Source organism: Lingula anatina, chromosome 7, assembly GCF_051362555.1.
Source record: "Lingula anatina isolate TDL-2025a chromosome 7, LinAna3.0, whole genome shotgun sequence".
In the NCBI taxonomy this organism is placed as follows: Eukaryota; Metazoa; Brachiopoda; class Lingulata; order Lingulida; family Lingulidae; genus Lingula; species Lingula anatina.
In genome coordinates, this window is record NC_141773.1 from 12,181,658 (window position 1) to 12,205,464 (window position 23,807).

At 38.2% G+C, this 23,807-nt stretch overlaps 4 protein-coding genes across 12 annotated transcripts; 2 read left to right on the forward strand and 2 right to left on the reverse strand.

Moving 5' to 3' along the window:
- Window positions 1-70: 70 nt before the first annotated feature.
- On the forward strand, window positions 71-5,672 carry LOC106175047 (cilia- and flagella-associated protein 45). Its single transcript, XM_013556861.3, has 10 exons — window positions 71-229; window positions 677-957; window positions 1,321-1,465; window positions 1,752-1,922; window positions 2,563-2,772; window positions 3,051-3,188; window positions 3,557-3,664; window positions 3,977-4,284; window positions 4,605-4,829; window positions 5,137-5,672. The coding sequence occupies exons 1-10, from the start codon at window positions 227-229 to the stop codon at window positions 5,210-5,212; spliced, it is 1,665 nt and encodes a 554-aa protein (XP_013412315.2). The 5' UTR covers window positions 71-226; the 3' UTR covers window positions 5,213-5,672.
- Window positions 5,673-6,888: 1,216 nt separating this feature from the next.
- Window positions 6,889-14,988, reverse strand: LOC106175035 (TAR DNA-binding protein 43-like). Of its 9 annotated transcripts, XM_087018180.1 has the most exons (8): window positions 12,990-14,988; window positions 12,873-12,921; window positions 11,304-12,820; window positions 10,695-10,858; window positions 10,097-10,239; window positions 9,761-9,902; window positions 9,238-9,356; window positions 6,889-8,877 (listed from the first exon to the last, which is right to left on the reverse strand). In XM_087018180.1, exons 3-5 carry the CDS (start codon window positions 11,431-11,433, stop codon window positions 10,168-10,170), a joined length of 366 nt encoding a protein of 121 aa, XP_086874306.1. In that variant the 5' UTR covers window positions 11,434-12,820; window positions 12,873-12,921; window positions 12,990-14,988; the 3' UTR covers window positions 6,889-8,877; window positions 9,238-9,356; window positions 9,761-9,902; window positions 10,097-10,167. The 9 variants fall into 9 exon arrangements, with proteins under 9 accessions (XP_086874306.1, XP_086874302.1, XP_086874308.1 ...); XM_087018176.1 differs by having other exon boundaries at window positions 11,304-13,152; window positions 13,220-14,988; XM_087018182.1 differs by lacking the exon at window positions 12,873-12,921 and having other exon boundaries at window positions 13,104-14,988.
- A 689-nt stretch (window positions 14,989-15,677) lies between these two features.
- LOC106175051 (uncharacterized) lies at window positions 15,678-23,807 on the forward strand. Its single transcript, XM_013556865.2, has 3 exons — window positions 15,678-15,944; window positions 16,339-16,602; window positions 16,852-23,807. The coding sequence occupies exons 1-3, from the start codon at window positions 15,719-15,721 to the stop codon at window positions 17,013-17,015; spliced, it is 654 nt and encodes a 217-aa protein (XP_013412319.2). The 5' UTR covers window positions 15,678-15,718; the 3' UTR covers window positions 17,016-23,807.
- On the reverse strand, window positions 18,918-23,582 carry LOC147760758 (uncharacterized). Its single transcript, XM_087017400.1, has 2 exons — window positions 20,150-23,582; window positions 18,918-19,883 (listed from the first exon to the last, which is right to left on the reverse strand). The coding sequence occupies exons 1-2, from the start codon at window positions 23,580-23,582 to the stop codon at window positions 19,189-19,191; spliced, it is 4,128 nt and encodes a 1,375-aa protein (XP_086873526.1). The 3' UTR covers window positions 18,918-19,188.

Genomic DNA, 23,807 nt, shown 5'->3' on the forward strand with positions numbered 1-23,807 from the left:
GAAATATTTCTATCCGAATTTGTTTGTAATTTTGTTGATTTGCTAAACTGAGAAAATCACTCCGCATATGCTCCACTTTAAACGATAGGTGTCGCTTTGGGTCTCCTTGACGACTGTACGTAAATATCCGACATTGTAGTGTTGTGAGCTGACAGTGGGGAAAGACTGCGTTTGTAAAAATAGGAATTTGTAGAAAAATTAAAGACATCGTAAGATCTACAACATAATGGTGAGTAAAGGAGTTATGTTCTTCTCGTGCACATTGATTAATTACATCAATTGTGAGAGAAATATTTGAAAATGTTGTACTATTTTCATGGTGATAGATCTGATTCAGTGAGGAGAACATATAAGTACGTGTTGCATTTTGTACCATTTCTTCGAATTAGTCATTTGTTAAAGAAATAATTATTCGTTTATTACTTAAAATGTCATCTACCATAGCAAATCCGTTAGTTATTTTATTTTTTATTATATTTTATGATTATATTAAGTGACGGAAAAATATGATAACAAGAAAGGTAGGAGAAAAAAATGTACCAGAGTACTGTATTATATAATGTGAAACAGTATGTACATTCATTTTATTAAAATCCATGCATATTATGCTTGATCAAAAGCCGTATAATTTGGTTTTCACGTATAAAATAATCTGATTATCAACCCTTTCTTTCAGCCTGGCAGTGCCATCAGTGCAGCTACGCACAGCAGTGCTTCATCAGCATCCCGAAGGGCAAAGACAAAAAATTACCGAGTCGTGAGTTACACTTCTCAGGTTGATGAAAGTTTATTTGGTACACCAAACAAAGCCGCTCAGAGAGATCTAAAAGGATACAGCGATGGGAATGACTATTTATTTCAAGAAAGCGAACCAAGAAGTGCCAAGAAGAAGAGCAGTGGGAAGAACAAGAAGGAGACTGTCCAAGTTATCACAAAGGATCTTATCAGAAATTTAATGTTAGTATGCCATTTCAAATTTATTTTCAACGGTTTGTCAAGCTTCAGTTTTAGAGACAATATTCAAAAGTATTTTGGTAAAGGAGTCATTAGTTGATTTGGCACAACAATGTGGCTGTGGCACATTTTGTGCAGCCAGATAAGTGAAAAGTTTGTGACAAGTTTATGGACATTATCTGCTCACTTGAAATCAATTCATGGATTCTGCATTTTAATTTTTTTTTCTTTTTTTTTTTCTTTTTTTTTTTTTTTTTTTTTTTTTTTTGAGGGGGGGGGGAGGATTTATGGTAGCATAAACCAAGCAAATCTCTGAAGTTGAAAATGATGAAACAATGTTAGAATGTAAAATCCATCTTCTTGCAGAGTTCCAAAAGAAGATCCATCTGGTGTATCAATCATTTTAGAGGGCTATGATTTCAACCGCATCAAAAATGCTTCCATTGTTATGACACAAGAACAAAAGATGGCCGAGCTGGAAAGAATTAAGAGGGAAAAAGAGATGGCTCAGGTAATTTATAATGCTTATTGACAATAGCATCTATTAGCTTTAGTGATTTGGTCTTTTGAAATCTGACTAGATGCATTTATAGTTGTTAGAGGTCACTGTACTGAGTAGCTGCTCATATGTTAATGTTAAATTAGTATTGGTTTGTTTGCTTGACTTAGACTTACTAGGTGGAGTGGTTCTAAATTTAACTCCATTGCTAGTTTTGTGTCCTACTATTTCTATTTTAATTTTACACATTTTTCATTCATCAAGTCTATTTAATTCATAAATGTTTGTCTGTTTGCAGGAGGAGGCCACTGCCAGGAAGCAGATGATGAAGACAATGGACATCAACAGGCAGAAGAATGGCAAGCTGAATGACTTGGAGCAGGAGGCCAAAGAGAAAGCAGAACACCTGCTTGAGAAGGCTAACTTACAGAGGCAGGAGCAGGAAGATGAAATCAAACATCTGAATGAGGTATTTTATTTCTACATCACACACACACACACACACACACACACACACACACCTCATTACCCATCTCACATACATCAGTTTTAGTTGGATGTGTATAAACTACCAGTGTATGCCACAAGTATAAATGTAGCTCTTGAAAAAACAGAACAGAAATAATTTATATTAGTTCCAATTCATTTCAATGTCAAATGTAATACCCTTTTTGTTTCAAAAAAATCCCCGAGATTCAAAATTGCATATTAAAATCTAATAGATCAATAATGGCCAAAAAGCTCATAAAATGTATACATTTTGGCAGGTTGTAATAAGATATGATATCAATTTCCAGCTCATACTGAATGCCAAGTGTCATGTTCTTTATTTCCAGCTCATACTGAATGCCAAGTGTCATGTTCTCTATTTCCAGCTCATACTGAATGCCAAGTGTCATGTTCTTTCTTTCCAGCTCATACTGAATGCCAAGTGTCATGTTCTTTATTTCCAGCTCATACTGAATGCCAAGTGTCATGTTCTTTATTTCCAGCTCATACTGAATGCCAAGTGTCATGTTCTTTATTTCCAGCTCATACTGAATGCCAAGTGTCATGTTCTTTATTTCCAGCTCATACTGAATGCCAAGTGTCATGTTCTTTATTTCCAGCTCATACTGAATGCCAAGTGTCATGCCATACGTGATGCCCAGGTCCTGGAGAAGGGCCACATCAAGACGGAGATGGAGGAGGAAGAGAAACGCTTGGACCTGATGATGGAAGTAGAGCGTGTCAATGCCATTGCCATGCAGGAGGAAATTGAGAAAAGAAGAAAAGAAGAGAAGCTGCTGGGAGCTGCTAAGGTTTTGGAACAAATTCAGGTATTGTTGGATTGACTTTCTTTTTCTACTGGAAAATACATGGATAGATGTTTGTATTTTTATATAGATAAATAATGATTTCTATGCCAATAGTATGACATGTTAAAGATTTATGATGTCACTACAAAACAAGAATGTTAGTTTAGAATTAAGACCTGATTTTACCTATAATAACATTTTCCATTTTATGATATAAACGTGAGCTCATACTTATTCTACACTGATTTTTTTCTTTTTCTAATTATTTTTAACCCCTTACTACGTTGTTGTTTTTTCAGGATAATGACCAAGAGCGTCTATTTGAGCTTGAGAGGAAAGATCAAGAAAACATCCAAATGCAAAAATATCTCAGAAAGCTGATGGAGGAGGATGAACAGAAGCTGGAAAAGAAACACGCCGAGGCAGCAGCATTGAGGGTGGGTTTCATCTGCTGGAATGAAGATTGTGGATGATAAATTGAAATGATTCTGTTTTCAGAGTACACACACTTTGATTGAATAGTAGATATCCTGCTTTTTCAAACTTTTTTATTTTATTTTATTTATTTATTTATTTTTTAAATAGAAGTGTCTTAATTTTGCATCTATTTGAATTGGAATTGGAATTGAAATACTAAGCATTGGTGCTTTCATTTCTTTTTTCTCCAATGAATGATGATATCATTCTTATTTATTGATAATTAGAAATTGAAAATTATTTAGAAATTGAAAATAATGAAAGCCTTTGTTGGACAGTATGCTTATACATAAACCTATGTCATAAGGTGTGCTGTATTTCATTATAGGAAGAGCTGAATCGCGCTAATGCAGATATGCTGCAGAGGAAAGAACTACAAGCAGAGCAAGAGAAATTGGCAGAACTCAAAGTTGTGGAATACCAGAAACAGAAAGCGGTAAGTTTCCTTACTCTTTTTGAAAAATTAAAATTGAAAATATTTAAGAAAACAGGTAGCATATACAGCAGGTTTTTTTTTTTTTTTTTATAAAACTAAAAATTGATTATGTTATTAACTTTAAACCTATAAATCTTATGTGAATGAAGTAATTGCTTGTGACTAACTAACTGTCCAATATTTGGGGTTTTAAATAGTAATGCAATAGGATTAACCCATGAAGTGTAAATTATGAATTAAGTAATTTACTGTTTATTAAGATGTGGAAATAAGTGCTCATTTGTAGACTGAACTGTGGAATATCATTTCCAGGAAAGAGAAGCAGCTTTTGAGAGAGAACAGGAAAGAATACGTATTGAGAAGGAAAAGGAAACTGCAAGAATGCGTGCCTTGCAAGAACGTGCAAGGGATGAGCAGGCAGAAAGAGATGCTCTTCGTGCAAAGCGTGCACAAGAACAAGCGGAGCGTGAGTGGCGTGCCAAGGAAGCCATGGAGCAACGCAAGAAAGTTGAAACGGAGACTATGCTGAAGGTAGCGCGGGCCAAGCAGATGGACCAGAAAGAGCACTTCTTGGCAGTTCAGGCACAGAGGGAGAGGGCAGAGTTTGAGAGAGTCCTTAGGTAATATAACAGAACAATCATGAATATTTCTGTGATTTTTCATTTGTCAGCATATCACACACCACACATTATCCTGCAGCGTAACACAATGTGAAGCTTACTCACAAAGGAAATATTTCATAATTTTTAAATCTGATATACAAACCATTGCACTTCTTTGCATATAACATTATGAAATACGAAAAAAAGTTTTACTAATTTATGCTTGCTCATGCAAAACCATGATTGACCTAGACATTTCAATCAACGGACAATGATGATAGAAAAGTTTAGGCATGTTTATGTTTCTCTATTATATTTGTAAACTTCTTTGATTTCAGAGCACAAAAAGAACTTGTGGAGAAGGAGAAGCGCCTGGAGGTTGAAGGCATGAAGAAAAGGTACAGACATGCCGACGACGTACGGCTGCAGATCAGAGAGAAGGAGGAAGAGAAGATAAATGCAAGAAACGCTTTCTTTGAGGAAGGTGTGAAACTGGACGAGGAGGCCAGACAAAGAAGGCAAAAGTTAGATGAAATAAAGAAGAAAAAATTAGATGACCTAAGGTAGGTTGTTTTACATGTAACTTCAGTGATAAAACTTCCCACTCTGCTTTTTTTCCACCAAAGAAAATTTTCTGAAGTGTACATTACAACTATTGCACATTTATGGGTGACAAAATTGTAGTTTCCAAAAGGCACAGATCTCTTGTTTATTAACCATAAAAAGACGTTTACTAACAAAAGAATAATCATAAATGCACAAAACATGCATAATTTCTGAAAGTCAGAAACTCTTGATGAAGATACTGCAATTTGTAAACATATTTCATGTTGAAAAGTATGCTTATAATCTGTGCTTTCTCTCTTTCAGGTCCCTTGGAATCCATGATAAATACATTGCCGGAGTGGAAAGAAAAATAAACCAGCCTCAACACATAAGTGCATAATTCTTCACAATATTCAAAGACAATAAACAAACCCAGTCCAGTTAATCTCAACACTCACCAAAAATGAAATGCATTTATTCTGCTGTCTCCATTTTAACATATTGTAACTGACTTAAGTCTTATCGTTGATGGACATTATTGATTGGGGAAGAGAATTTACATTCAGAATGAAAGATTTTAAGTCATTTGTTGCTATTTTTTGTCTGTAGTCACTCAAGTTTTGTATGGATCAGCCACCGTGGTCCATTTCTTTAACCTGAGAATTTATTTGAGACTGGAAAAATATGTGTAAATATGTAAATATTTATATGCATTAATAATGTTAACGTCATGTCCTCGGTGTAGTGGTTGGCCAAAAAGAAATCAATCTCCTAGAAAATTTTTGTTAAAATTTCTTCATATGGAATATTTGTTTGCTATGTAAATAAAGAAAAGGCATTTAATAAACAATTTCAAACCACTTTTTTTTTTGTGTTGTTTCCCAATTATCTGCAATCTGTGGGATTGTTTGAAGGCTAGAAATATTTTTTTCAAACAATTCCTTTCAGTCCTACTGTTTGAAAAAAGCATGTGCCGCACAAGAAGCTAAGATGTCTAATGTAAGCTACCGTAGATGCATAATCACTGTTTTCATCCGAGTGCGGTGATGCATTTTAATTTGTTTTTAAACCCCAATTCTTAATATTAATTGTATTGCTTTTACATTTACCTTTGCATTCAACAAACTTTGCTCCAAAGAAAAAATATTTCCGATTTTTATAATTAATTGAGTAAATTCTTTCCTAATCTTATCTCATTGGTACACCAGTTCTTGATAGCGCGTAGCGTGTGACTGAAATGCGCAATACACTGCAATACAGCGCAACACAGTGCAATACACTTGATAACACAAGTCCAGTTGCAAGTAAACACAGGAAAGGGTAATCTCAAATAAAATAGGGCGATATAAAAGCAAAATATAGTACATAGTAATTAATATTGCTGATACAACTTGACAATTTTTTCATTGTTTGGTCAGTTGCCATGTTGGCGAGTAGCTCCTCTTGGCCAGTAATATATCCAAGAAGAGCCACTCACCAACATGGCTGCCAACCGGACAATATAAAAGGCTTGCTGATATGTTAAGTTATATCAATGATATTACTTACCTAGCAATAAAGGTTGTTTTTATATCACCCTGCTTTGCTGGGAATGGTCATTTCTTTTGTGTAATTGCAACTGGATTTGATTTTTGAAGTGTATTGCACTGTGTTGCGCTGTATTGCGGTGTATTGCGTATTTCAGTCACACCGACGGCGGGCGTAGCCGTTACGTTTTCTTCCATATTTTTATGTACAGGGTAGTGAAGCTCTGTAGGCTTTATTATATTGCAAATAAATGGCAAAATAACCTACTATAATCAAGAGCTCACAAAAATAAGTTTTATCAATTAATCCTCTAAATCATATAGATTCGCCATTCTTTGCGAATGATTTCAACAACGACTCCTGACCCCCCCCCCTCCCCCCTTCGGTTTCTGAAAAATATATCACACCAATATTCCCCTCTTGAAATTAGAATTTTGACTAACTATATAAATTATAGTTCTACACCGTACAAAAGGGCACTGTTTGCTCTCCAAAACAACATTTTTTTAAGTAACAGCTGGAAAACCTAAGAAATTTTGTCTCAAAAGGAATATACACACTTGGGGATGGAGCCCGTTTGCGGGTTTCTCATTGGTCGGAATGAATAGAGCCCAGAGAACAATTAGATTTCATATATATGGATCTCGATGTCCGGAAAACGTGTCCTCCTTAGCGCTTCGTGATGGAGGTTGCAAATTAAAATGCAGTCTGAAATTAATTAAAATGTGAGAAAACGAAAAAACTTAATTATTAACTTAACTTTACTATTTTTCCATCTGTGCACGCCTTCTGTTTTTTAACAAAAAGAAAAATTAGAAAATATAGTTTTATTCAACTATTATATACAGTAACATTCAATTTCAAAAGTACTCGAGTTAATCACGTAAACGCAATGAATCGATATATGGTAGATCAATGCTCTCGGGCCGTGGGGAAAAACCCGTCTAAACCCTTCGTGGGGAATGCCGGGAAAATGCCCACGCCCGGATACGTCAGTATAAAACATGACGACTTCAGATTTTCTATTGGCACGGCGCATTACAGTTCATAAATATCGTCCCGTTTTAGACAGCACGGTGCAACTGAATAAACTTTTTCTCGTGACTACAAACTATTCTCTATATACACTATACTGGTACACAAAATGAAGCACAAGAATTTACCAAAGTACATGTAATCCCTACTGAAAGAGGTACTAAAGACAATTCAGACATTTTCTAGAGTCTTAACACAATTAAACTAAGGCATATTTTAACTTCATCTAGGGAGATAAAGTCATAAATAAAGTAACTCGATCCTTTTACAACTGAAAGCATACATCAGAACTTGGATATAGTTCTCTCTCATGATAAAATATATAAAAGTTCGGGTAATATGATTATTACCCAGAAACCTTAATGATTGAAATTAAATTTTGACATAACTGTTTGTAATTTTGTCCTGAAATCGCAACTACCTGTATGATACAAGTAAAAAATAAAGCAAGCTTGCTTCGACATATTTCACATTACACTGTATGGCCGTCCATGCAAATTTCAATATGAATTTTTGGGTCCGGAGAAAAAAAGGTGTATATATGATGAATTGGATATGTTTGTCAACTATAACACTTGAGAAAATCATAATATTAGTAATGTGCGATCCTCATTCTTGAGAGATGGCTGTGTGCACCCAGCCATCCCTCATGAGGAGCAGACTATGTACAAAAATATAATGAAATATTTTCTCAAACGTTAAATATTTCATTATAGATTTTGCACAAGCTATCAATGTAAAACCGCTTCATGTAAAAGCGTTTACATCAAGTCGGATTTTACAAAGATGTGAGGGTTAGTTGAGGTTAGTGTGCGGATTATGATCTTCTCAAATGCTATACTGACAAACAACTCCACATCATCAAAAGCACAAATTTGAAAAATGACTACATCACTAAGATTGAAATAAAACGCAGACGACCATAAGCGGTGGTATTCCAATGTTTTGCGAGCGAAAACCTATCTGCATTTAGAATGTGGATAAAGCAACTGGATAGTCTATTTTAAATTTTAATAATAACTGTAGAGGCAGACTATTTTCACATAGAACCACAATTCATATTATTCAATTGAACATTTGTGGAATTATGAAAGATCATACTGAACTTCACTTTTTCTCTTAAGCTATTGGAATAAAATGTTTCACTGTCATGAGTGAAAAAATAAAACTTACTAAATGCAATTATACCCAACTCATATCTGTGACCCATGAAGCGCAAAAATTCTCAATAAATAAAAGACTTGAGTACATTATTAGATTGTATTCCTATTTCATTCAATATTTCGCTCTCCATTACCATTCCACATTCTCTATTTTTTCTTTTTGCAGACAAGCTGTGTCCTTGAAAACCAAGACCGCTAAGACGTCCGATCATCAATGACAGCTACAGGGGCTCGTTGCTCGTTGCTAGCGCCATTAAGTGTTTCACATCTTGAACATTTGGGCTAGGATTGATGGTATCTGCGTTCGGGCATTCTATCTGAAAAACTGCCCTTTCGTAGCCTACAAATGAAATGTAACATGTTAACACAAAAGTATGAAAAGTAATTGAAAGCTTGCAGTTCTTGCAACAAAGAACATGCATGTCACTAGTATGTACACACCGTTAACTCTAGTATTTTCATAATTTTGTTTCATGATGCCTTGGTTCTTAACACGATTATTTTATTTTATTTTATTTTATTTTATTTTATTTTATTTTATTTCTATAACACAACAAGAAAACCACATTATGATTAAGGAGAGTGCCAAGATTCTACAAAAAGAAAGTGACTAGAAAATAAGAGGGATATAGGAAGGAATATAAATCACGAAAAAGCCTAACGATCTGAACAATATAGACAGATGAAAATACATGCTCACCTGTACGATGGTCTCTTAGTACCACAACGGCAGCACCAAGGGCGAGGTTGGGGATAGTAGCTCTTAGTATTCTAGACCAGTGACAACGCCACGTGTGTCACATTGAAACTGATGAAGATCTGAAAGTTGGTCGATAGGATGTCAAAATCTTATGGAGTGTTTTTTTTTTTTTTTTTTTTTTTTTTTTTTTTTTGCAAGTTTGCGACAACTTAAAAAGTGTTTTGTCCACGAAAATGAGTTTTTTGCATGAGTTTTTTCTTCAAGTTTGTGGCAAATTGAAAGAGCTTTTGGATTCTAAAATGTCTGCTATATGAATTTCCTTTGATAAATTTTAAATAGAAAAATGTCTACATTTAGTTGCTAGACAACAGTTTCCAAACAGTCTAATTTAAAACAATTTTTCCTAAGGCTTTGCACAAAATGTCAAGTTTGTTGAATTTGCATTGACAAAAGATTTGTAATATCTATAGAATAAATTACAATTAAGTTCCTTGTTCACCCTCTACCCTGGCAAATAACTTACTTTAAAGGGTCCTAAATTTCAATGGTATCACAATTAGGCAAGGACTATTGAGATCTCACATGCTGATATCGCTTTCTCCATTTTAACCTTATGAAAGTGGACCGTCATCAGGCCAGGAGCTCACCAATGCTATCCGTCTCAACTTCAAAACAGAAATTTAGAAAACATTAGCTTCCCCATTTACCTGTTCTCCCTACCCAACCCACTAACCTCAATTTTTTATCCAGAAGTGAAAGTGAGCTGTAAAATTAATGTGACTAAGGGCTTTGTCTCAAGAATTTTGTAAGGTAAGGTAACTGACTTTAGTGTATTATTCTTCGCAATAACATGAGTTACCTTTTACGGCTTGGAAGGTTTCTGTTGCCGAGAAACACCATATGCTTCTGATGTTCCCCCATGCAGCCACCTTATAAACAGGCCATGGCTGGAATCTTCTTACGATAAGTGGGAGCTATATCTAGACTTGCCATAATCGGATTCTGTAAAATAAAATAGCATTAGTTTTTCTCTATACCTCCCTCCCCCAATGTACTAACTTTGAAAAGTGGTTTATTCCAAAAGGGTGGTTAATGGCCGAGAGAAATCATTTTACGGCGACAGTGGATCGTTTCATAACAGTGCATGTTTTTAAGAATTATGATTAGATGCTTGTTTTCTATCAGACTTTATTTCTACATTTTATGGTACAAACAAAAGTAAGCTGTTGTCTAATTTGTTTAATTTCCATAAATTGTGTATTTAAAGCAGCCTGCGGCAAAAGCAGTTCACTTAAAACAGTAATTAGTTTTATTAGAAGAACTAAATTACAATCATTTGATATCAATAATAACTCTGGACAGCTCCATTTTAATCCTTTTGGTCTAAAATTTAAGACCAATTTAATTTTTTTTTCATGAAACCCAAATCAGTGATCTTAATGAGTAGCAATGAGTACCTGTGCCATGATTTCACCAAACTGTGAGAAGTAAGCCTTCAAGTAATCGTCTGTGCTCTTCCAAGGCAAACCCAGCACTATCAGGTCACTGGACTTTTTGCTGTCCAGCCGCTTTGTTTCCTCGTTGTGATTATCCAGGATCTCATCTCCTTTCCTTTTGTTCTCTAAAACGGTAACACTTTCTGCTTATTATTAAGGCTGTTTATTGAATTACCAACTCTTTGTTGTATCAATATCATTATTTTCTGTGTAATCAATGACTAAAATACTAATTATTGTTCGAACAAGATTTGTCAGAATGTTTCAATTGGTTATTTGACCATAAGTTTTTTTTTTAAGTTTCCAAAAGAACTTTTGATTTGTTTTCTTTTTTAATTAAACTGTTACATCATAATTCTAAAAAAAAAACGCCAAGGTCTTGTTCATAATAATATAAAAATGCAATCCAGTCCCGTTTTATTAAAATTTGTATTTGGACCAGTGAATCCCGTCTCAGACCAGTTTTAAGAAAAGTTGAGGTCCGAATGGTCAGTAAGGTGAAAGGTTTATGGTATAGACTGCAACCGAAAAATCATTTTAGTCTATTTCTCTGCCCAATAACAGGGTTACCTTTAAGGGTTTTCCATCTCAGTGAAACACCATATCCCTTGGACTCTTCCCATATGCAGCCATCTCGCAGACAGACTGTGTCAAGACTCGCTGGACGCTTTCCCAAGCAGCCACCTCGTAGTCGGGCCATATCAGGACTTGCTGGACGCTTCCCCAATGCAGCCACCTCGTAAAAAGACCACGGCAGTCTCGCTGGGCACTGCCCTAATGCAGCCACCTCGTAGACAGGGCATGGCAGGACTCGCTGGACGCTTCCCCAATGCAGCCACTTCGTAGACAGACCATGGCAGGACTTGCTGGACGCTTCCCCAAAGCAGCCACCTCGTAGACGACAGACTCGCAGGACGCTTCACTAATGCAGCCACCTCGTAGACAGACCATGACAGGACTTGCTGGACGCTTCTCCAATGCGGCCACCTCGTAGACAGACCATGACAGGACTCGCTGGGCGATTCCCTAATGCAGCCACCTCGTTGACAGACCAAGACAGGACTCGCTGGATGCTTCCCTTATGCAGTCACCTCGTAGACAGTGTAGATGTGGCCCTCTAATCCTTGCAGTTGTCGAGTTCTGTTAAAAGAAAGAAAAAGGGATTAATGACTTTTCCTACCTATGTCAGCACTCTGCAGTCAGGCTTACCTTTAAGGGTTTCAATCTCATTGAAACACCATATGCCTTGGACTCTTCCCCAATGCAGCCACCTCGTAGACAGACTATGGCAGGACTCGTTGGGCGCTTCCCCAATGCAGCCACCTCGTTGACAGACAAAGACAGGACTCGCTGGATGCTTCTCCAATGCAGCCACCTCGTAGATAGACCATGGCAGACTCGCTGGACGTTTCTCTAATGCAGCCACCTCGTAGACAATGTAGATGTTGCCCTCTTCTCCTTGCAGCCACCTCGTAGACAGACCATGGCAGGACTTGCTGGACGCTTCCCCAATGCAGCCACCTCGTAGACAGACTATGGCAGGACTCGTTGGGCGCTTCCCCAATGCAGCCACCTCGTAGACTGTGACAGGACTCGCTGGATGCTTCCACACTGCAGCCACCTCGTAGACAGAACATGGCAGACTCGCACTGCGCTTCCCTAATGCAGCCACCTCGTAGACAGTGTAGATGTTGCCCTCTTCTCCTTGCAGTTGTCGAAGTTCTGTTAAAAGAAAGAAAAGAAGATTAATGACTTTTTCTACCTATGTCAGCACTCTGCAGTCAGGCTTACCTTTAAGGGTTTTCCATCTCATTGAAACACCATATGCCTTGGACGCTTCCTGAATGCAGCCACCTCGTAGACAGACCATGGCAGACTCGCTGGACGTTTCCCTAATGCAGCCACCTCGTAGACAGTGTAGATGTTGTCCTCTTCTCCTTGCAGTTCTTTCTTTTCTGTTAAAAGAAAGAAAAACGGATTAATGACTTTTCCTACCTATGTCAGCACTCCGCAGTCAGGCTTACCTTTAAGGGTTTTCCATCTCATTGAAACACCATATGCCTTGGACGCTTCCCGAATGCAGCCACCTCGTAGACAGACCATGACAGGACTCGCTGGACGCTTCCCCAATGCAGCCACCTCGTAGACAGTGTAGATGTTGCCCTCTTCTCCTTGCAGTTGTCGAGTTCTGTTAAAAGAAAGAAAACGGATTAATGACCTTTCCTACCTATGTCAGCACTCTGCAGTCAAGCTTACCTTTAAGGGTTTTCCATCTCATTGAAACACCATATGCCTTGCACGCTTCCCCAATGCAGCCACCTCGTAGACAGACCATGGCAGACTCGCTGGACGTTTCCCTAATGCAGCCACCTCGTAGACAGTGTAGATGTGGCCCTCTTCTTCTTGCAGTTGTTGAGTTCTGTTAAAAGAAAAAAACGGATTAATGACTTTTCCTACCTATGTCAGCACTCCGCAGTCAGGCTTACCTTTAAGGGTTTCCCAACTCAGTGAAACACCATATGCCTTGGACGCTTCCCCAATGCAGCCACCTCGTAGACAGACCATGGCAGGACTCGTTGGCACCAATGATTGATCGAAGTAGCTGAAGTGTAGTTGTGGCCCTATTCTCCTTGCTGTTGTCAGTGGGAGCTCTATCGAGAATCGCCTTAATCGAGGTCTGTTAAAAGAAAGAAAAACGGTTTAATGACTTTCCTACTTATGTATGTAATAAGAGGAAACCTGAAATGCATGGAAATATATGCAATTACACTACAACAATATAGCCCACAACAGCAGAAAGCCGAAGATGTATCCTGCGAAGACTCCTGAGCGACGATTCCTCGTGGAGAGAAGCGAAGGTTTTAGCTGGCCAGCTTAGAGAAGCGTCGAATCCATTGTCCAGACGACTGCGTGTGCAAGAAACAACATGTCGATGAGCGATGCGTTGACTTGATACGAGGAAAAGATTCGGAGAAATGTGAGTCGACTCCTGTGTCCTTTTTACGGGGCGCAGTACATGGCATCCTTCTTGTTGCTCCAGATCTGTCTGCGTTGAATGAACGCAATTTCAAAATTTCGCGCTTTTATACCTTCAGCAATGTAATGTCACATGGTGGCGTTCCTGGTCAACTTGTTCATAGGGGGTGGCGTTTGATAGTGATGCCTATAATTGATTATAATATCTTTTGAACATACATCTTTAATTAACTATTTTTATTTTGATTATTCTGTTTATCATTTTATTTTATAATAAGAGTAATAAGTACTAAGCAGTGACTTCGAAATGTACAGCCAAATTGGATGACAATTTGTGAGCAGCATAAACCTTCTCCCCAAAATTATGATAGGCCCCATGTCCGTTAAACTGGTACAGGTAGACGTGAACTTCTCGCAAGCCACTACAGAACGTGTGTATTCGAATACTGATCCAAAATGACGTGGATAATATAATGGGGCATAGGGTGACTGCGTTTTCGAGGCAGCCTGAGGGCGCATGATTGTTTTGATTGTAGTGAACTGTAGTGAGTGAATTGAAAGTACACTGGACTTGGCACATACAGTCACCTCGTACTCTAAAACATATTTTGTAATCAACTGAGTTGTTATTCTGAGAAATGGAAAACAAGTTATTGTGATTTTACGAAACAAAAGAAAGAAGCAGTAGGTTGATAAACTTATACCAGGTAGCAGAAACAAATAAATATTTTACATATAAAAGGTCTACTGATATAGGTAATAATTAACAACGGACGCCTCCATTCATGGCTTCGGGTTATCACGTTTGTGGTGTCACCTGGCTTTCAAAAATGAAAAAAAAAAAAAAACGTGAGGTTTTTTGCCGCAGGTCATTATTTTAAGTTGTTTGATGTTTTTGTAATATTTCAGCCATTTAAAGAATCTTAAGTTATATCCATGATTAGCTAGGCGATATGATGACAGGACACAGTTAATTGTTTTAGACGAAACTGCATTCTCATAGACAGTAATTTGCAAAACCTTCGTTGACAGGCATTGTGAAAAATATACTTGGAGTTGAAGACAGTTGTGCCAGTAAAAATAATGTGCATCTCGTAACCCCTTTAGCGCAGTCTAATTTTTGTTAGTATTAATAACATGCGAATATAATCCAAAATGGTTGTTTTTTTAAACCTTCTTTACTGAATACGAAAAAATTCCATACTAGCAAGGCATGAATCGGAAAATGTATGCATTATTACACAAAAAGCTAGATTTATCATTTTTTGTCACAATAGGTTTAGAAAAGTAGACAGGGCTGTAGCCTCCGGGGGGGGGGGGGGGGCAGGGGGGGCAGCTGACCCCCCTGGGATTTAGAATTTTCCACACTGGTAGGGGGACACCCCCTCCCCCCTCGGGGGCTTCGCCCCCTCGTGTCCGCTTACTGCCCCCCCCTGGCATTTTGCTCAAGCTACGGCCCTGATAGAATAGAATACGCGACTTCCCCTCCTTCCCGCTATGCGACACTCCAGGTAGAAACACGCTTCACAATAAAACGTCTCTGTCAGTGTTTAGGTAGTTCTACACCAAACAATATACTCATGTGCCTTACATCACTCCCTTAAATCCCTCTCCAATTTTGATTTCAGATGGTTATTCAGTAACAGACAACTATTAGTCAAGGTGTTCTGATACAGACAAATCACGCTCAATACATGCCTAGATATAAATTGTTTGAAACTGAACAACGTGACCGTGATCAAGTGTCATAAGGCTTATGTCATGGTTCATAGATATCATGAGGCATTAGTGTGGTATTGTGCTTTTGGGGAGTTTGTTGACAAGGGCGCACCTTGCTCATAAATAATTCATAGATCCATGTAGCATGTCATATATGCGTTAAAATAGAAAGGGGACTTTTGAAGAGCAATGAGGGAGTTCTTATTATTCTTTGTACGCCTCTTCGCTCCTGGTATAAAGTCCTAGTACAAAAAAACTTAAGAACTTTAGAACTAACAAGTTTAGAGGTAATGTCGGATACGAAGACGATTTACTGTATATTTGGTTCATTTTTAGTTTATTTAATGTTACCTGTAGTTAGCGGTCTCAACGCTATTCCTCGTCAACCAGTGGAGGATGGAAATTGTCAAACTATACTGGAGTATTACGATGAAGGAATTGGGAGGTGTGCCAGTTGCAAGACCGAGTACAAGTACGCCAGTAATGCAAACGTCAGCATAATCAAGGATTGTGAAGGTAAGAACGGCGGAGGAATTGACACTGAATTATGTATCATCATAATTAGCTTATTTATTTACCTTAAGCACCGGGATCAATATAATGCTCACTCACCGCTGTTTATTTAATGTTGATGTCAAGCACTGTAGGGCCTACAGGTGCTATAGATTTTTCTTTTTGTGTGCGTAGCGTGCGTTTCTATTTATTGATGGGTGTTTTAATCTAATATTACGTCGCCCTTAATGTTTCCTCTGTGATATTGAAATTTCAGTCTTATCTAGTCAGATTTAATCTTGCCTACTCAGATTATATTTTGGCCTTATTTAATGTTGATTCAGTCAACCGATACACAACAGTTGATATCATTAAATGAACCCCTGAAGTATACCATCATTATTATTTCATCTTACAGTCTTTGTCACTGTGTGCATCAAGAATCACTGCCCTTCCCTCTGTGCCCCAGAGGGTTCAACTCCATCAACGTCACCCGCTGTTCCCTCCATCGAGGCGGAAACTGTGACTGACGGACCTGCCTCTGGACGAAACACAACGGCATGTAGTCGGGAACAAAGCTCCGTGTTAGGCATTTTTCCTGTGTGGGTCGTACCAGCATTGGTTGGGGCACTTGTACTCGGAGTTCTACTTGGGTTCTTGGTCAAGCCGAAAACCCCTAAAGGTGTGTATATAAGTATTACCTTCACATCAGTGTAAACTGGCTCATGATTAATAACGATTTTTCATCTAAAGCTTCAATTTTTTAAAACTTCCTTAATTTTTTTCTTCCTCTCTCTCTCTCTCTCTCTCTCTCTCTCTCTCTCTCTCTCTTCTTCCTTTTTTCGTCAGTTCTTGCTCTCATTTTTTTCTCTTTTTATATGTCAGTATTCCCCCTTCAATGTCGATCTCACTTCTACACTGTCTTTCTCAGTGTGTTGTCCTGGATGTCACGGACGCTGCCGCCAGGAGAGTCGTTCCCCAATCTCAGCGCCAACAGACCATCAAATCCCCCAGTCTCACGAGCTGACCATGTCCATGTTGCCAGACACAGAGCAGACCACGCCCATGGAGCCACTCGCAGAACACAATAATTGACAGGGATGTATCCCGGTGACAAAAATTGAGGACCTGGCTGTTATGTGGGAGGGTCTCAGAAGGTTTTTAAGCCGCGCGCGGCCGCTTTCAACAACCATTTTGCCTTGTCAAAGCTTCCATGAGGTTGAAAATCACGCTTTAGTCCATAGTTATTACCCTGAGTGTCAAAGCAACGTAAAGGCTAACTAGCTTAAATATACCTTATGATGGAGTCGCTTTTACTAGTATTGTTGATATGGGTTATATATGAAATCAAGATCGAGCTGGCAATACCGCAATCTAGAACCTAGGGTAATAGTTATCTGAATATTAGCTAATTTTGTGAGTGTTTTCATTTTTTCAAGCAAGGCTATTCAAACAAAACTTTATAAAGTGTTTTTATTTCACGTTTTCTGTGATGCACTGGGCCTTTAATCGCAGTACATGAATATTTTATTACATAGAAGTAACTACTATGTTTTATTAGCATGTTTATGTCGAGCTGTCTTATAACGGGCCATCCATTTTCATCATTCTTTTACTAGTCTGCATAGACTTTTTTCAGATTCCCCTCCCTCAGACAGTACAATGAGGGTGAAAAAGCTAAAAAATTATTACCTTTCTCAACAATTTGGATCATCAATTTTATTATTTCACATGTGGGCATTAAATCCCCCCCCCCTTCCAGCGTACGGTTTGTAAAAAATTACAAAAAAGTGGATGACCCCTTAGGAATAACACATAACATTTCATGTACATGTAAAATACCCTTTCTATAAATTATCTAAATTGTTAGATACCTATCAGTCAAACATTTCAAATATTTGTTTGTCTCCATATGTGCTAAGAGTTTGTCAGTTAGATATAAGTCAGCAAAGGTCAACCGACAGAGCCAGATCTAGAATAGACTTCCAAGGGTAAAATTAAAGCGTGTGTAGGGCCCACTGTGATAAAGCAGAACAGCCAATGTTATATGCTTTTGCTTTGTATGAATTTTAACTTTGTTATATCAAATAGGCCTATTATCATACTCTGATAATGATAATAATTGATGATAGGCCTACTAAGAAAGCAAGTGTCTTGTTGTTTTTATTTGCATAGGTATCCCGAAAAAATGGTACCCTTTAAGCTGTCAAGCATGCAATTATAACTATTTCAAAAATAACTTACTATTTAAAATATTTTGCAAATGGTTTTGTAGGCTACTTAGTGTTTATAGATCTGATGCGTAGTCCTAATTCAGAAACATCCGCCATATCTCAAAGCAGGTATATATCTTTAGGCCTATATCTTTACCATGCAGACTACAGGATCGCCTCGAAGAATGGGCATATCGAATATAAGCAACTTTTTTAATGAGCTGTACATTCGTTGATATTATAATCCTTCTTTTTGTCAAATAAAATTGAATGAAACGTTGCAGGTCTATATATCAATTTATATATTTGTCGCGGGAAGTCAGTCATAAATTGCATGATTATTCAATTGCTAGGTTAAAATAGATGAGATGGATGGAAAGGTTTATTGATTAAAACTTGCGAATCTCCTGTTCAAATAATTTGTGTTGCTTTTTTTTAAGCACCAAAGTGTATAACACCCAGGAGAGCTAATAAAAGCGAGAGATTTTCATACGGGTCCATGTTCATGTAGTAGGGACTAGTAGTTACATCCGTACTATACGGGAGAAAAGAATTCCACTTTTTTCTTTTGTTATGTTACATCATTTGAACAATGAAAAACCTATACCGGACAATGGGGATGTTTACAAAATAAACAAACAATTTTTTTAATGTAAACAAACGAGACTCCCTATTTTTGTTTACGTTTCACTATGGTAACGGATGACGTCACAGAACGGGCCTGGGCATGTAGGAGATTTTAAAGAATTACTAAGGAAAAAGGCACAATGTAGTGATAAACAAGTAAATTTGTAAATAAAACATGATTTTATTGAAATACATAATTGCATTGTAAGTTGATCATAGTGAACAGTTGTATATACACATTAAAACATTAAAACAATGTACATAAATGTCTAATTTACTAAAAGATAATAATTATGCATAATGCAGTGCAAAGTGAGTATAGTGAATCTATCAATTACATGCACAGATTAAAACAGCAAAACAATGTATGTACAACAAAATGAAAAATGATAAATATATAAACAACACTACTCGGCAATTTATGAAAGTTAATAGCCGTATGGTAGTGTATCAAATGAGTCTTGCTGAATGACACGTTTAGTGTACACAACCCGGTAAACTTTATCCTCCCTTTTAGAGAGCAGTTCTTTATTCAGAGTGTCTCGCACAATTTTATGATGTGTAGTTGTTGACACCTCTTTCGGACCTATACCGTGTACCATGTTACGTAAAGTCTCATAGTTCACTATTTGTGAGGTTTCATAATTCAGTGAGATACCCCTCACTTTACAAATTGTCTTTCCCTTTGCGGTAACGTATGCGTAGTTTTTCGGCCCGCCCGACACGAAGGTGGTGATGTGGTCCCCCTCATCTAGCTCATCGGTGAAGTCGCCAAGGTAGCTGCCCATGATGGTATTTAGGTAGGCGTTGGTTTGTGCACTGCCATCGTCCAGGAAGATGATTGAGTCCGTGTCAAAGTAAAGAACGTTTCGATCCAGGACCTCTATGGCGCTGTAAAGAACCATACGAGCGTGGGCGGTGGTGTACGCGGCTATGACGACGTTGGTCTTATCGGAGCATTCATTAAACTCAGATTGGTGTTTGTAGTGTACCTCCACCATATCATCGGTTAAAAACATCACGTTGGTGACATCGACGGATTTGTTCAACAGCAGTGCAAAGTACTCGTCCACCTCGGTGACGTATTCGGACTGTGTCATGTTCATTCGTTGACCGAATTTGCCTGAAATAACAAACATAAAAAATAATAACATAACTATGCGAGTAAGGATAGTGAAAATGCACGGATGAGAAGTACTGTAATATTGTATGATGTGAATAAACAAGGTGTAAACATAATAAAGCATCAAGGACAGATGTAATATGCAAATGTACGTACGATGTTATTACCATTATTTACGGTGAATGACAAATACAAATATTGGAATCATGCGTGAACCTCAGACATAGTGTATGTAATAAATGAATGCTACCTCTGTTTATACGTACCCCAAAAGCTGTTAAGCATCAGTTTAGACAAAGCCCTCAGGCCTGGGTTCTTCTTAATTTGGTTAGGGTCTAGTCGAATGCCCTCTTTGGTGAAGTAGGAAGCAATGTAGTCTCTTTTGAGCTGTGGTGTCGTGCACTCTGGTGGATAGCCGCTGGCCTCTTGTTTGAGCTTGAGAAATGTATTGATATAGTCAGAGAAAAGACCCCCCGTTTTGGTGATTGGGTTGTATTCGCTAACATGATCATAATGCCAGACCTCGTGCATTTGTTTAATCACATAGCCCTTGGAAACGGCCTTTTTTAACTCGACCGTAACCCATGTACCTGTCATACAACGCTCTTCGTCATTATGCTCACACCGTGACTGCTGCAGTGTGTCAGCGCATGTGCGACAAAGAGGAAATGTTAGTTTCCCTTGTGATCTATAGGGAAGGACAGGATGATAAAGGCCGTGAGGAGGAAGAATAGTACATTTGACTAAACCTTCATACTCGCTAAGAGGACCAAAGTTTTCGGTTATGATGGTGGGGTGACAGAGGGGGTATGGTTTGTATTTGTTGACATAGGGATATAGACTACACACGTCAATGTAACGTATTTTCTGTCCCTGATCTGCCTGACAAAAAAGCTTGACTGCGTTCGTCCTGCCCCCGTAAAAGGCTTCACGAGGATCAATACAATCGACAACGTTCACGCTATCCACTATTTCTTTCACGCCAGCATCCTCCCGTATGACCCTGTCAAACTCACACTCCCATACCTCTATGTAGTTGAAACCTAAAGACTGAAGCGCATGCTTCTTATCCACCGTCCTTTCTAACAACTCACCCATTGTCCTCAAATTGACATTGTTGATATTGTAACTGTTGTAACATTTTGGACACCCATGCCAAAAACACCCCTGATACTCGTAGACAGTGTTAGTTGTTGACGCCCAACCATCAACGACAAACTTTCCTATTTTCTTTTCTCCCTGATTATGAGCATGCTGTATAAAGACATTGTCACGCTCCGCCCTATACCGCAACCATTTAGCTGCTTTCACGGACGTTTTGTTTTTCGGCTTATAACCCTGTGCTGGAATAATGCCGATCGTGTTTTGCATAAGAAATAAAGATCTGAACACAACATTGCATGCGCTGGCTATAGTGATAGATCTGTAAAAAACATCAATTTCCACACCATTCGCAACTGTTATATCAAGCATCAATTTCCTGAATCGGAGACATGCTTGCCGAAGAATGGTGACGTCCATGCGGCAGTATATGAGTATTTCCTTTTGGAAATCAAATATATAGTTTTGACTAACCTGATCATTGTACCATGCCAAAAATTTTTCTCTCGCACCGGTAGACATTGAATCAGAGCCATAGAAATTAGTGGCGGGCATTTTACCCCTATAGTCTTGGTTTTCAGGGGTATTAAAGAAGTGGGGGAAGTAGCCCTTTGACAGGGATTCATCTAGACCAAATGCAGCGGGAAGTTTGTTGAGTGCCATGGGGAGGAAGCTGTAAGAATCAATAACGGTTATATCGCCCACCTTAATAGAAAGCACCTTGGCGCCCCGTAATATCACCTCAGGAACGATACATTGGTCTTTGAGCCATTTTAAGAGGAAAAAACCATCATAACCAGACATGTTGTGTGCCAACAATATAGCCCCATTATGTATGATCATATCCTCCTCGTTATTCTCACATTCATACTCAGCACCATCAAAACATAACGATGCTCCAGGATTCATTCGTTTACTGCGACCTCCTTTGTTTTTTCCTTTCCTTTTCCTTTTACCTTGTGCACGTTCAAAACTCTGATCTTCAAATACCCATTTGCAAAATTCATCAACACACGACGGCCCCTTAAACACATGTTCATTTTTGCCACATAGCTCACATGTACTAGTGGGGGTTACGTCTAAATTTAGACAGTGATGACATACCCTGTGAGCAACCACTAGATTAGGGGTATGAACATGCGATGGCTGCGCTTCAAAATCAAAAAATATGAAAGGGCGTTTTGAACCAGGTTTAAACTTACCAATGAAATTGGCAGCAGGATTCTCATCGATATACATAAGTAAATCGTCATCATCCTCACCAAGGTCATCTCTATCAATTTGCATGTAACATAAGTGACCGTCTTTGACGTACTTATTACATGACTTGCACTTGTAAGTGTAACACACATGTTTTTCTTCCCTTTTATGATCGACAAATTTAGTGCACTTTTTACAAAGAGTAAATCGTCGGCAGGTTGACCATTTACCTTGTTCGGGTACAAGTGTATGATTTCTAAAACAGCTGTCAGAGAGGAAATTTCTGCTACACTGATCGCAATGACGCCAATTTTCAAACTTGCATGACGAATCCTTTTTACACCTCTCGCAATATTTTTCGCACGAATGGTCACCCATGTGATCAAAACCTATATTGCATTCCGTACAATAGTACGCTCTACCCATGAAACCTGTTATCGAAGTTATGACATCATAATGCCCCTTATGATAAAATAAAAACAGCTCCTTCAAAGCTGAAGGTCCTTTATGAATTAAACTCATAAAGTGATCTCCAGAAAACACAGATATTTGATAATTACTCAAATATGACTGAAACTGTTTAATTTCAGGGACACCACAAGGACCTAACGGTACTCCAGCTCTTGTATGCAAGTCTTGGGCTCTTTCTAATTGTTCACGACAACGGTTATCAACGATTGTTGCATATTCGGGGTCATTATCTGCTTTGGCCATAGCTACAACCAATGCACGCGCTAAACACAACTGATCTCCCGCCCCGTTACGTATTTGAATGACTGAACGCTTTGCGTGGAGAAAGCTCTGCAGACCCATAGACCCTCTTTTTAATCTTGCTCCACCAGGGCGTGGCATACTGACATGACACACAGTTAAAATAATAGATGCGTCAAGTCTAAACTCCTCGTGAGACTGTAATACTCTTATCAATTCGTCCAAAAAGAGATCCACTGTAAATTCAGATACCCTCGTGAACGCTATTGATATGGGATACTCTAACGTATCAGATTGCAAGACAATTCTGACCAAATCATGAGGAAGCATGTTCTGCACTAAGTCGTCAAATATGTTTTGGAAAAGCTCACGTAGGAACGGGATCATAGAATTTAAACTTCTATTTTCTAAATGGGAGAATGTGAGCTGATAGTCCGTGTTTACAGTTGAAAATTTTTTCATGCGCCGTTCATTGACCCGTCGCAGATTATAAAACCTTCTATAATCTAACCCCATCCCGAGTTCACCTTCGAACTGATCTACATGATTTACCAGCTGATCGTCTGTTACATTTGAATCAGCCCATAACTCATCACCACTCTCATGCTCCGCATTCAATAAATCATCCTCATTACTCATGTCTTCCCACAAATTAGAAACCGATCCCTCAGACTCTGTGTCACCCATGATAAAATAGTGTTAAAGGCACATGTAATAAAAGGAGGGGTAATGTAAGGGGTGAGGGTAAGGAAATCTCAAGCTCAAGCAATAGCCACTGTGCGTGATATCTATAAAGATCAAAAAATCAAATCAGTCCCCCGTTTTCAGACAGCTAAACATTTTAGACACAATGTTAACGATATATACAAAAATTTTAACGTGAATTAAATTGACTGAATGTTCAGTAACTTA